Below are 14,823 nucleotides of genomic sequence, written 5' to 3'. Positions count from 1 at the left end.
CCTGACTTGTGTTTATTAGTTATTCATTTCCATCAGCCTGAGCTGCCGTAGGCGATGTTATCCGCAACGTGCTCCCCACTCAGGAGTTCAACAGCCCAACTGGATCATCCTCTATCTCCCATGATGCCCAGCATCACGGCACCACAGGGTTCTCAATGTTTCAGTGTGTTTTTTTTTTTTTTCCCAAGAAACGTCCACGGTAGAGAAAGATGTATTGGACTATGATATACGGCTCAGTTGGAGGTGTTTATTAAAGAATAAGATGGATTAATATTTTCAAATAACTGCTTTCATTGCTGATGAGTTCAAGTCACACCTTGGAAATGTGTCGGAAGTAACTGAGTACATTTACTCACAGTACTGAAGTACAATGTTGAGCTACTCATTGTCTGTTTCAGTATTTCAATTTTATGCTACCTCATTATTCTACTGCACTACATGTATCTGACAGCTTTACTTACTTATCAGATTTAGATTGAAAAATATAAATCAACTTATAATCATGATATTTCATTATAGATTAAGCCACACAGCAGTAATAAAGTAATTAAAGTAATTATTTCCACATTTATCAGCTGCACTAAAAGTGATGTACACATAATGCATCAATTATTGTAATCCTGTCATATTATACATTTAATTCTGATGCTAATACTCTTGTACTTTGACCACAGTGTCCTCAGTGTGTTAAGATGCAGTTTTTCTCTATTTTTTCTTGTTTTTCAGAAGTGAATTCTGATTGAATGTAATTTAGCTAATACATTATTCTTAGTCAGATGACCTTCTTTGCAATGTCATATCCTTTTTTGTTTCATGACACTGTGACATGAAAACATTTTTTTTTATACTAGAAATGAACAAAAAACATTGTCACTAAACTAAACTTAAAACAAACATTAATGATGATGACTATGCAAAACCCTGGGTTACAGGACTCATCCGAGGCCAATGTCATTAAAATCTTTCTTTCAATAACATAAATGCCTTTACGGTAAAGACAGGGTTATGGAAAGACTGTAATAATGACAAATAAAAGTTGCACAAGGTCTGCCACTGAATGTGGGCATATTGGATGCAATCTGTTCATAATTTTCAGCGCTGAGTCAAACGGGTTTCAGACAGATATGGATTTACTAGAGCCTCCAGTAATAAATACACAATATCAAAACACTCAGGCTGACTCACCATCCACACAGGAGGGTTTGTTGCGTGTCGTCCCGGCAACTTTCCCCGGTAAACAGGAGCACTTGACTGTCTGGGAACGCTCCTCAATGCGATTCTTGTTACAGCATCGGTGGGCAGCGATCACCTCACACGTACCTCCCTCTGCAGACAGACACAGACACAGACGGTCAGTACATGACACGGAGAGATTTACAGACAACCGACATGAACTGAAGCTGCTACGCAGAAAGGTTTCCTCATCTGTATGCACATGTTTTTTGTTTTTATTTTAATCAACATCAAAAAATGCAAAAGAGCAGCCGCAATGCGATTGACAGATAGGTTTCAGGACGCTCGACTGCCTCACACCACACCATGTGAGGCGCGCTGCAATACAATCAGTGGGCACTTCCTCTGTAAGTATGTGTAACAAATTGGCCCTCTAGGCATCTCAATTATGTCATCTAATTGCCTCGCACTCGGTGATGGCTGTCCTCACTCCATACCAATCAGCCCATGATGAAGATCACATCATGCACTCGTTATGTATTAATGTGCCTGCCTTTGCATCCGTGATCGCTTCCATATGTCGTCGATACGATTACAAAGGATGAATCTTTTGTCCAAGTGTCTCCAGTGAAGACCAGGCAGTCACAGGCCTCACTCAAGCACTGTGACGGCTGACGCTTTGGAGTCACATGACTGGGCCCATACGGTCTAAGGCTACACTGCACCAAAGCATTAATTCCAAAGAATAGGTGACATCAGTCAGAGCAAACGCTGTACAATAGGTCCCGCTCTGACAAAAGAGGATGTCAAACAAATTCTGTGAAAAGAGAAGGCGAAATGTGCCGTCGGCGGTACTGGGTCAAAATAACAATAGAGGAGATTGCCCAGGGGAGGGAAAGGGGGTGATGGAGCTGAGGGACATCCTGAAATGAGAGAGACGGGCAGAGAGAGCGAGAGAGCTAGAGGACAAGGTGTGTCTGGCTGCCAGGGACTGACCATGCCAGTGAGTAATGAGGGAGCCACTGGAAGTGCCCCCTTCACACAATTATAAAGCGTGGGGCTAATGCAGCCAGCGGAGCTGCAGGAGAGAGGCCCTCCATCACCGCTCTCCCCTTTCCTTATGCCCCAGGAAAAACTCTTTATCTTCCCGTGACAGCCACCCGCAACAGACACCAGCGTCCAACAATTAAACTGGAGCTCATCCCCGGACAGAGGAGAGGAGAAGAGAGGAGGAGAGGAGAGGAGAGGAGAGGAGAGGAGAACTTTTTCTCTCCAATCCACAGAATGGGTAGGGTGCACAAAGAAATTAAGACAACCAAATGCCACATTTCATCTTGTTTCAGCCTTATCTCACTCGGCCGAAACCAGCTTCCAAGGAGAACATCCTGCTGCACTGAGAGGATGCATTTGCCTCCACTGGCATGACAACAACCGGTGTGTGTTTCTCTAGCCGGGCTGGCTGTGCAAATGTTTGAAATGGCTTGGGTCATGAATTACGGAACTGAGCTCCCAGCAGCCTCGACAAGTTTGGCAACAGTTTTCTTCTCCCATTCCCATCAATGTCTGCCGCAGCCAGACCAAAGGCCGTCGAGTCCTGGATTAAAAGGCAAACATTTGCAGTCCTGCTGGACCGTGCTGTCGTGCAGTATTAATGTCACTCTCTCAGCGCTTGTTGTTGGATATTTCTGGGCACGAGGAGGCAGAACACAGACCATAAAAGTGAGGAGAAAAATCCCTTGAGTGTTCTAAAACCCCAAACCCCACAATGTGTTGGCTTGTTGAATATTTTACTGACAGCTTCCTGACCTGCAGACTTGCTTTCAAGTCAAAGCAGATCTCTGAATAAGTGAGGACTTTACGTTGCATCGCAGAATACTGAATCGGGTTCAGTCCCCTCGGCTAGATTCAGTGCCCGATTTACAGGTTAGCACCACCGAGGGGCGACCAGCAAACATGTGACAAGGGACAATAAAAGACAACCCCTGTCATATTCACGTCACTGACTTGAATGCAATGTGACTTGTCCTGATCTGTGACTAATTTCCTCAGTGGGACTTACACAGGCAAGTTTATGCATCAAATATTAAAAAATTGCGAGCTTTAGTCAGAGACACTCAAGTCTAAAAATGGACAATATTTTGTAAATGCTCATACAGCTGTAAAAGTATTCACAAAGTTATGGATTTTTTCTCGAAGTTTGTGTTCACTCTTAAATAAGTGAAAATCATTTAACATTTTGAATGATTCGCTGCAGTGGCCACATTGCATCAATGGTATAAAAAGTGATTCAGGAATAACTGTGTGTTCTAGTTGTGCTACTTTTAACCAGTTGTAATATTATTTTTTCTTGTACATCTTTTATCTGATAGTGAAAATGAATCTCTACAAAGGGTATTTTCTAAAATCTAAAATCTCAAGTGTATCTGAATACAGCACTTCAATAAGACTATTCATGATCAAATGATACCATAATCATAAATAAAACATGTAAAATATGACAGAATCTAAACAGGCATAACGTCGCATAAGATGCCGTACCGCAAAAGAGACACAGAGATATCATCAGATGGAGTTGTGGACAAGGACTCAGGGATGTGCCACCTGCCACCTTGACAGCTTTTTCAATTACATTTGCTCTGTAAATGTAAGAGTTCTTCTGAATTATAGTAAGTCTAAACTTCCAGAGCAATGACAACGGACAGTAAATTAGGCCAGTATTGAGTCTCTGTCAGCTGAAAGAGGTGAAAAGTCATTGTTGCCCCGTCAGGCACATTCAGTGATTTACTGTACAAAAAATATGGCACCATTTTCCAAAAAAATAATCGTTTAATTTAAAGGATACATTGTTTGTCTAGAGATTTGGAGGACAAGTGATCCTTTTGTACAAATGCTGCTGTGCTGTGTTTTACTTTTAGACTTAAGTCCGAACGTGAAAAATTTAGACAGCTCATTGTAATAATCACTGCCATCAGAATTCAGGATTATCCCTAACACTCACACACACACATATCAGCCATGGGGTGAAGTCTAGCCATCAGCCAGGTGGACATTAGTGTGATCACGATGAACCATCTGGTCTGTGGAGGGGAGAGCAGAGTAAATGGCTTCACGATGACTCTACTGGGTCGGTCACAGGAGCCACTTAGACGACAAATGGTCACTTGGACTAGATGTAATCCCATTCAGGTAGTTGGCCGGGTAAATGACCATCCATTATCTGTGTCCGAGTTGGTGTGTGTGCATCTGGGCCTCTATCAGATTGTTTGTGCATTAATGCACATAGTGCTCTGTGGTATTCCAGTCTATCAGTCTATATGCTTTCTGCCAAACTGCACAACAGTAGCTGTGTGTGCATTAAACTGCATTGTGGGATTACAACAACTTGAGACGTGACTGCAGGTTGTGATGGATGTAGTGCTTGGAGTCTGTCAGGCGGCTAAAGGGGTTAAACCAACCTGCTAAGATGGAGTGGGCGGCGGTGCACTCTAGCCTTTGGTGAGGGGAGGTGAAGGGCATCGATGGGACCACTGACTGGCCATTTTTCTCTCGGCGGCCCACAGTGACAGCAGCCATTAAATGACTGGATGAGGTGATTATGTTTAAGGAAATCAATGCTTCATTGTTTTCGGCTTAGCCCAACGGCCAATTAGGAGCTGTTAATGAGGTGAGGCTGTAAAATGTGGAGATAGATAGGGGGAGAACGGACGTAAGCTTGAGACATACTTCATGTTAAAGTCTGTTCCACAGGAGAGTTTGAGATTTACACACAGGAAGGAAAGATGTCAAAAAACCCTTTTACACTTATACATATTAAGGTATTTTCTTGAGATTACATTTGAAAAAGTGAGAGTAGTGTTTTACATGTTATACTTGTGTGATCCACATGTATAATGGGTTCTTTGTAGCTTTAATGTTGCATGGTTTGCGTACTTAAGTCTGTTTAAAGTGTGACTTAGAGTTAGCTCTTATGTTGCCCTGTCGTTTGTTCTTTTTTTAATCAATGCTTGATGGATGCTACAATTAAAAAACGGAAAGTGTCGACTCCATACCAAAGCAACAGCAATAAGAGCGTAGCTGAGTCACATTTCACTTCTCACGTGACAATAGTAAAGTCTGGGAGAAACTAAACTGACAAGGAAAAACTATGTACAAGGCTGAAGATTTGCGTCACGTCGTGTCTCCTGTGTCCTGGCCGAAAAGCTGCTCCTGAACACACCGCAAAGACTTTAGCCTTTGGACAACAAGCTTGTACATTCTACGCCTTTTTATTTATTTATTATTTTTTAATATAGCTGCTTCTAATCAAGAATGTGTCTGATGAAAGTTGCAAATGGCACTTGTGAAGGCAGAAGAGAAAAATTAGGAGTGGCCGTGCTAAATGGGTGAAATCATGAATACTACAGCAACGATGAACTTCTGCCTATTCTGCATGCCTATCAGGCCAAAAGTGCCTGACCGGTGCCAACACACAGCACCGACTAGAGCCATGGATGCTAACCGACTGTCCCGACAAGGGCTAATGTAGTGAGTCAGGACCTTAACGTTAGCTGACAGATAATACGATGTCAGAGGATTTTGTTTCAAAGAGGAAAGTAGAGGCAGAATATTTGGCGATATTTCAAGATTAAATGCAGTGGTAACAGGGAACTTGATTACATTCACGAGGTAAAAGGAGTTGGTTACATCACTGAGAAGTTGAAGGTGTACATCCTCTCAGCTGCAGCTGACTGTGGCTGCTCCTTCTTGTTCAGTTACTCCTGTAATCTTTACAAAACTGACATTTGCAATATTTCAAACTGATCCACTGTCAAATAATGGCAAAAAACGACATTTTGGATGAAAATAGTAATAAATGCTAGACTCACTGTCAACCACATGCCCTTCCTGTTACTAATTCATAACAGAACTCTGCTTGTTTTTCACCGGTTTAATGCTTTTAACGCGACAGCAGCAGAAAATGTTCTGACTGCATTAGCAGTAAATTAAAGCACTGGTGGTGTCAGGATTTAATTAACCCTCAACAGTGTTTCGTTAGCTCAAGTTAACTTACTGGAGGCTTGTGTTTTGCTGCTGTTGAAGGATGGGTCGCCAAGAGGGACAACACACAGACCATGACGGGCTGCATTATTCCTGTACATGAACTCAAGGTCAGAGTAACAAACCCGTAACAGTTTGTTCAACCAAAGACTCCCGGCTCAGAGGAGTGAAAGCGACAGTTTCTTTTTATCTTCTGTGTGACGAGGAACGTACTTTACCGCCAGCCAATTTCTTTCTGATTTTGCTGCATCTGGCAATTTTTTGATACGGCGATAAATGCAGGTGCTCATGACATGTCAACACAAAGACACAAACAAACACAGAACACCCTCTGACTACACCTTGGCTCAGCTTCAGCGACAACAGCCATAATCTATGCAGAGTGGCCAAGAGCTGTAATCACTGGCTCGCCATCAGCAAGCATTTCTGTCACCTCCTCCTCCTTTCTAACACTGCTTCTCTCGCTGCTGCAGTTATTAAGTAATGACATATGGCCGAGGGAAGGAACACAGCACCCGGGAAAACTTAAGCCTCTCAAGGACTCGTCATAACAACTTAATCAGTACACACTCGGGTGAAAATGAGACGTTTCCGCCTGCATGCTGTAGTGCCTGTTTTGTTTTGCCAGACAGGCAGCTGCTGCATCAACCGCAGTCCATCCTTCTGCACAGTTCCTCCTTTTTTTTCAGTGGGTTTCAGTTGTTGTTCCCCAGTGCTTCTGTGTAACTGACAGCTTTCCGCCGTCTCACTACTTCTAATTGTCAATTTACACATCTCAGGTGGCGACAGGAATTATGGCTCCCATTGTCAGTAAATAAATGTAGACATGCCTAGAGCTAAGAAATGTAAATTTGACAGTCCGTTCTCATTCAAGCGGCAGAGCGAGAGCCGCATTTCAAATTATTGCTGAAAATGATGCACATTTGGAAGACAAACTGAAACTCTCGCAGTAGCCAAATGTCTTTTCTTTCTTTCTTTCTTTTTTTTTTTTTTTTTACAAGCGAACAAAGTTACTTTGTACTGCATGCCAGAGAAGTCAATTCCAGCCCCCACAAAGTTTTATTAAGCAGCAGATTGTTTATTGAGTTTTTTTCTCCCGTCAACTTTCTTTTTCTGTGAAATCATGCATAATGGAAAATGACCCTTTTTCTTGACTTGTGATGCACAGTTTTAAACATAGTAAAATGAATCTGATTAAAAAGTTGTCAGATATGCCAAAAATGAAAAAAGCTCTATTCTGTTTGTCACGATTAGGTTTTCAGATTCGGGGGGGAGGGGGGGGGGGGATATTAATGATCTGCTTCAAGAAGCAAAGGCATCAAAGTGGCTGTGGGCCAGCTGTCCCACTGCATATATGTTTAATGATGCTCATCAGAATTTAGCTTTTCATTACTTAAACATCAAGTTGGAGCTTCATGAACACTCCCCCTGATTACTTAGGATAATGTTTAAACATGCTACAAAGCACCGCCGAGTGGATTCCAAATGGAGGCCTCAGAGGCAGTGCCAGGGAACAACTTTTCATGTCCTTCCTCTTGGCAACTGATACCGTTTCTATATTTTATCAGAAATTACACAACCCTAATTTACCGCTCAAATTCCTCCGCTGCTGTAACGGGAGCATCTTATATGAACAGCGTGCGTGAAGAGAAGTCCCTGGGAGGAGTAGAATTAGACCTCACGGCTTCCTGAATCGCGCCTTGCGGACTATGAGGGAGATGTGTGAAGTTGAGAGAGGCCTGCCTGCATGCATAGTGCATATTCCCGTGTATATGCCACATTAGGCGATATGCTGTTATGTATGTCACTAACTGGAGGTGTTAACGTGGACACTGGCTACGTGTCTTATACATGAGGAAGAGCCCTTTGCTGGTAAAAGCATAAAAATGACACCATTCCTCTTGTGGTTTGGACATAGACTACTGAGGCTCTCCAGGCCCTGCAGAGTAAATCGTCCACTAAGGCTTGAGCCCTGGCCACTTGCTCTCACTCGGAAGCCCTTTTCTCAGAGAGCTGACTCCCGCCGATGAATAATAAAAAGGTAGCCTCAAGGAGCAGAGGAACTCGCACCATTCAAATCTAAACGCATCTAAAAAAGAAGTGGGAGGAATATGAGCTCTGGGACGTTTTATTGTGCCGGCTGCGGTCTCAAAAAACAACAAACAAATTAATCTCTGGCATCATTAACTGTTGTTTATCCAATCTAAAAACCTTTTGACCCGTGTGTCACTTCTGCATCAGGGGCTGGAGTGGATTCACTGTTTATCAAGTGCCCATCAGCACCCTGTTGCAGTGATCCGTATGGGTTGTCTGACCTCAGCCAGTGCGAAGGCTTCAGGCTGGTTTCTCCCTGACCCCCTCCGTGGCCTGGATTTCACTTTCTTCCTGAGGCAGCATCACCCACAGTAATGGGAGTAGACAAACAAGTGGACATAGCAGCTATAGTAGTGCCTGGAGCTACCGCAAACCTGGTGGTGGTGGGGTGTTAGGAGAGGGGGAGAGGGGATATGGGAGAAAGATACTCTAGAGCTCAGGCTGACTGACAGGAACCACTGACCCAGCTATACTGGAGTCACACGAATCAATGTTGTTTTTTTCCCCCCTCTGCTGGTATGGCTTATTTCTAAATCTAGTGATAGTCTCACAGAATACTGAATACTGCTCAGTTACGACGGGTCCACCTGACAGAAACCTACAATGAATGAGTTTGACTAAAGGGTAACGGTAAGACTGTGTCTCTGGGAATGCAAATGCATATGTTAAAAATAGTACGATTAAGTGGTGTAAGTTATCTGATAAAGCGCCTCCAGTGATGGCACTCAGTGGTGACATTGCATTGTGGGTAATTTAGGTGCCAGGCTTTGAAAAGAAGAAAAAGAATGTGTGCAATAAAAAAAAAAGTGATACCCCTGGTTCTGCTGTATCGATTCTGATCATTTGTTTTTAAACTGTCCATAATGACTACAGCAAGTGCATCCCTAGACCAACATTACCCACAATGCAACTTAAGCACTACATGACATCACTGGAGGCAAATTCTAAGATCATATGCAGCTTCCTGTGGAGCCACTAAAGGCTTTGTACTATTTTTCTCCCATACGTAGTAATACTCAACACACTTTTGTATGTAAATTTGGTGAAGTAACCCTTTAATGAAAAGAAAGAATCGTACAAATCTTGAAAGCTCTTAGCACACATGTTGCTTTTAACATGTTTTCTTCATGAAAGGGGACTTGGAAGAAGCCTTCGGTTTACTGAATAGGGAAAACGGTGCAGCGATTGCACCGTCGGGGGTAGCAGTCTTGACATCTTTAACAGGTAATTCCATTAGTACAAATAAGAGATGCGAGGTGCTGCTGGCCACGGCCCTGGTCGATTCTTAATCACCTGTATGGGTTTCCTCTCGTGGGCCTGTATGACTCCAATGCTCACATCTTTATGGTTATTAAAGTTAACGATTGCTGCGTGCCTCATTTACCAAGGCTCTATCAATACCAGTTCAGCACCATGAAATTACCCCAGTCCAGAGGGAGCAGCGTGACAAACCGGATTAAGAAGGGTTCTGTAATGCCCTGGCATATATAACTCTCCGTGTCATGCACTCAGCCCCGCCGCAAGAGGACCCACTGCCAAGCTCAAGCCCATCGAGGGGAAGGGCGACACAACCATTATAGCTTAAATGTCAATTCGAGCCTTTATTACCCACATGGCTGTTCAGAAAGGCGATGAAAACTAATAGCTGTCAGGTGAAGGAAAAAAAAACTGAAAAACAACGCTTTGGAGAAAACACATTAAAAGTTCTCAGAAGTTACCTTAGAGACGAATGGTGCAGGGGTGGGGAGTGGGGTGATTATGGTAAATATATGCAGGATGTAACCTACTTCTGTGGTCTTTCAGGTGTAAGGAGAACTTTGTTGGATACTCTTTTATGCGTATGGCAGTTATATTTGTATGGAGGAGGACTTCATTGCATTTTAAATGCGGTATCAAAATAAAAACCTGCAGTAAAGGGGCGAGATGGCTCGTGTCCCTTCACTTACATCCCACTTTTTCTTATTTCCATGACAGGAGGGTGAAGCCAGAAATAGTGTAGAGCAGTGCCAGGAACAATATTGTAGAGAATTTACTATAGGCTGTCACGGCCATATAAAGAGGCGCATTAAATAAAGTCAGCAAACTTCTATTTATGACTTCTTGTTTCTTACTTTATTCTTCTCTACTACTGCTGCTGCTGCTGCTGTGTGTGTGTATGTCATTATAAACCAACACAACCATGGGATCCAATCGGTGCAGGTGCGGCCGCGTCCGCACGTAGTGTGTTTTACTGCACCCTGCAGTACAGTTGGCGGTGCCTGACCTCTATCCAGTGTCCATATGACACAGGTCACTGCTCGCTCTAAATGAGAGCCGGATAGCGAAATGAGAAACTAAATTGTCCATTCAAAATCACAGAGCTGCCGTTTTTGTTGAACGGCACCATAGAGCAGCCTTCAAACAGTGACATTCTTTGGTGGAAAACAATTGAAAGCTGTGAGCCCTGGAAAATAGCCTCAACACAGACCATGCGTTTCAGTTCACCTTTTCAAAGAGGAAAGGGAAAAAAAAAAAAAAAAAAAAACAAGTTCCGAGAATGGCTAAAAATAAAGCTATGAAATGCGTTATGGTATTGTTGGGTCAGACACATCAGAGCTTCTGTCTGGTCGAAGGTCTATTTTGAATATTGTGCGACACAGAATGACACATTGGAGGAGGTGTGATGCAGCGTTGGCGGCTGTCTCAACCAGCAAACACGCCATGCCGCGGCTTCTGCGCGTGTGGTCTGCGGCGGCGTGCCGTTTCAGGCTCAGGCGAGGGCCACCTCGATCACACACAATGCATTACGAATATGCATAATGCATCAGCAGGCACTTAACATCAAATTATGGATGCGTCCAAAAATTCCCAGAGTAGTGTATGTAGAGAAAATGGCACTTTGCTGTGGAAGTAATCTGCTCACTTTCTGTGAAGCCGAGCAATCAGGGAGCTGCATGGTTTTGCATTACTGGGCCCCATATGCAATAACTGTTAATAGGCTCAAATCCCCCTCACTGGAATGTTTGCATGTTTTAATACTAGCATTAAGGCAGTGGGCTACATATCACTGTATGTTTGTTAATGTTCACTCTTATTCATTCAAGTATTCACTAATTCATTCATTTTATTGTAAATACTGTATATGCATGCACAAACAGCATTTTAAATGCACCAGCAGCACACACATCTCCAGGCTGAATGTGGCTTAAAAAGCTGGTGAAAGAAACCCTTTTTTGCCCTGAAACTGGCTGATCCAAAGCAGTCCTGTCCCTGCATGCACAGGATGCTTTATTGTCCTGCTAACTGCACCTACAGATGTATCAAGAGATCTGTTAACAACAGCCCACAGCTCGTGCACATGTTCTGTGATTCACCGTCTGTATCCTCTGTTTTGGTGTCACTGCCTGACATGTACATGACAGAGTTTCCCACTAAGCACCTTATCAAAACAGATATTGGCTTTTAAACGACACATTCACAAGATGATAATTGTATGGCGGCACATTGATCACATTCCCAGGAAAAATCGATGTGCTAAATGCTTCGCTCCTGTTTGACAATGCGGAGTAACGATGTCAGATGTGGCATTTAGCAGCTGACCTTGCTCTTGATAGCAGCAAGGACAAGAGTGTGCGCGGACTAAGAAGAGGACAGGAGCATGAGGCTGTCATAAAAAGCTGCGATTCATCACGACTGAAGAAGTTCTATTTAAGGTGAGCGGGCGACTGAAGTTTTTCACCCGCCTTTCACAATTTCCCCCCTCGTTAGATGAATCTGTGGATCAATCAAAGGGCACAGGGGTTATTTATCGAAGACAACGGTCGTTTGTCATTGGGTTTTCTAATTTCATTGGTGGACTTTTTTAGAATAGAAATCTCTAGCTTCTTGCAGTACTTTCCAGTGTGATTTACATTATATACTGAGATTATCTACATTATCTAGTGTTTGCCCTAGTATAAGTCAGTGATCAAACGGCAACAAATTGTCAGATTCCTTACGTTTCCGACCTGCAACATGCAACACGGCAGCATGAGCTTATCCCAGCCGTCAAGCTTTCCTCCCTGAGCTGACGTCAGAGGAGAATGGCCAGCAAGTGAACAGTGTGGCCACTCAGATCATGTTGAAACACTCTGGCCTTCCAGTGTTTCTGAACTACATGTTGTGCAAAGCATAAGACACATCACAAACAGCGAACCCTTTCCGTATGACCTCAACACATAATTAAATTTAATTGGAGCCACGGTTGTGTGTAAAATGATCTGATGAAAAAAGTATTCACAATTCATTTTCACCATCTTCGGTGGTGTTTTCTTTACCGTAGAAGCTAATTATCCTCCTCGTCAGGCATTGCGGGTACCTTTGAAAACAGGTTCAGAGAGCATAATGGAGACTATTGAAAATACAGCACAGCACACAATGTGCAACAGATTAACTAGGGGGCAAATAGACATCGGACAATGATAATCTATTTTGTGTCACGGAGCACCAAAATGGGTTTTCAACCTACTTCTGTACCTGTGGGAAAGAATCACAGCTATGACAAATGACTAAAAGCGAGACGGGGAGTCGAGGGTGGGAGCGGGGTGCAGAGTCGGAGGGGGTACGGATGAGAGGAGGAGGGGAGCGCGGTTATTTGCAGACTCTAAAATCGGAACATTATGAGAACTGGAACACAATTTGGCATCAGATTACTCACAGCGATATCCATCAAAACACACAATTCAGTCACTCAATATCATTACTGTCGGCCTGATAAGCTTTTAAGCTGGAGATAACATCTTGATGTGGTAACACAAGTGGGAGAGGAGTCTCAGTCTCATCTGTTTTCATTGTTGGGGCCACAACAGAGAAAAATGAACCGCGTACCGCCGCAATGAGATGTGAGATGATTCATTATAAACGTGATTGACGAGTTTATCATTAACACGCTGCCATCGCACATCCCCGCAGAGACGAGGACAACAACAAACTTTCACCACTTTTGGATCAATAGGGTTTATTAAAACGTGCTTTTATAAGAATGCCATGTTTTCTCTGTGTGCACACATAATATTGCAATCAAACATTTTCGAGCTTCCTGCTGGCTCCTCATCAAACGGCCTAACACTGGGAGCACGCTGAATTGACTGGCTGAATGCTGGAGCTCCGTGAAAAGAAAAAGGCCTGGCTTTCGCTCTTTTCTTTTTTGACTGAGAGTGATTACTTCATCTTCCACAGCCATCCTCTGAAGAAAAAGGAATCAATCAGCAATTGAAATATGCCTTGATTCAGTCAGAGAAACTATCCCCCCTCTATGAGATTAAATATCAGCGGTAATGAATGACACAGGCTCTTGTAGCCATTAATTACAAAGATTAGAATCAGGACGTTGAACTCGGGCCCACGCTGATTCTCAAGGTCAGTCTTTCTTATACCTGCAGACTTACACGCAACGAAACAAAGAGAAAGAATTAATTAAATGTTTACAACAACGTTCACAGGTTCAGCCATACAAGCAATTTTCTGCCGAAACTCTCCTGTGAGTTTAAGTCATGGCGACAAAATGACCAAATGATTGAATTTTTAGAGCCTTGTATCAACACAAGCACCCAATATCCACACAGAGTTCGTGCACCTTGGGCATGATATTGTCTCGTAACTGTGAAAGCCTTAAGTAGAAATGAAATGAAAAGCTGAATCTCCTCATCAGTCTTGCCTCTACATACCTGTAAATTTGATCTGTGCCACCAGGGTGGACTGTGAAATCATGTGGCTGCACATCAAAGTGTGACTGCACTCAGTGTGCATACTAATGCACGAAGCGATGCACTGAGCTCCGTGATGGAGCGAGAGAGCGAGAGAGAGACAGATACATAGAGAGAGGGAGAGATGGAGGAAACAGCCGGAGAAAATCTCCCTTCAAAGAAAAAATAAATATATTGGAAAAAGTGAATTGTGTTGACATTTAGTGAATATTTTATCCGGGAGAGAGATAAGGTTAAACACAATTTTCAGGTACATAAAGGTCCACATTAACAACTTCTCCATGCTGATGTCTGCCTTTCATCCCCAGATTGTATGATCAAATATGCCCCCCATCCCTTTCCCCTCTCTCCGCTCCTTAACCCATCAACTGGGGATGAGATATGGCTGGGAAGGTGCCAAAAGCAGCAGCCACTGCTTGTCCCCTCTTTATCCATCATATGCGCTGCATCATTTCCCTGGTCATTGCCTGTGTACTGTGTGGTGCTCCAAGTCGTGACTGTGGGATCAGAGCTGCGAGATAAGTGATTGTCTCCAGGCAGACGGACGAGCTGCCTTGACAGGCGCTGAAGAAAGGAGCCTCTGCAAAGCACTTCAGCACCGGCTCGCCCTATCTCTCTCTGTTCTGTCTCCCTCCATCCATCCATCTATCCATCCATCCACCCATCTGTCCATCCATCGCTCCCTCCAAGGTAGGTCAAAAGAAAGATCCTGCTTGGCAGCTCATTCCTCACTCTGATGAAGCTGCTTGTTAGAGACTCATCAACTCCTCTCTGTGTCTCACGCACGTATATACAC

The 14,823-nt window shown here is 43.4% G+C and overlaps 1 protein-coding gene across 3 annotated transcripts in view; it reads right to left on the bottom strand.

Moving 5' to 3' along the window:
* The window catches only part of LOC119020426 (chemokine-like protein TAFA-1), a 121,176-nt gene that overhangs the window by 22,463 nt on the left and 83,890 nt on the right, over positions 1-14,823 (bottom strand). For all 3 annotated transcript variants that reach the window (XM_037099708.1, XM_037099710.1, XM_037099709.1), the window contains exon 3: positions 1,186-1,326. In XM_037099708.1, the coding sequence (XP_036955603.1) occupies positions 1,186-1,326 (141 nt within the window). The remainder of the gene's footprint in view (positions 1-1,185; positions 1,327-14,823) is intronic.

The sequence above is a fragment of the Acanthopagrus latus genome, chromosome 6 (genome assembly GCF_904848185.1).
Source record: "Acanthopagrus latus isolate v.2019 chromosome 6, fAcaLat1.1, whole genome shotgun sequence".
In the NCBI taxonomy this organism is placed as follows: Eukaryota; Metazoa; Chordata; class Actinopteri; order Spariformes; family Sparidae; genus Acanthopagrus; species Acanthopagrus latus.
This window is presented reverse-complemented; position numbering and strand designations above follow the sequence as displayed.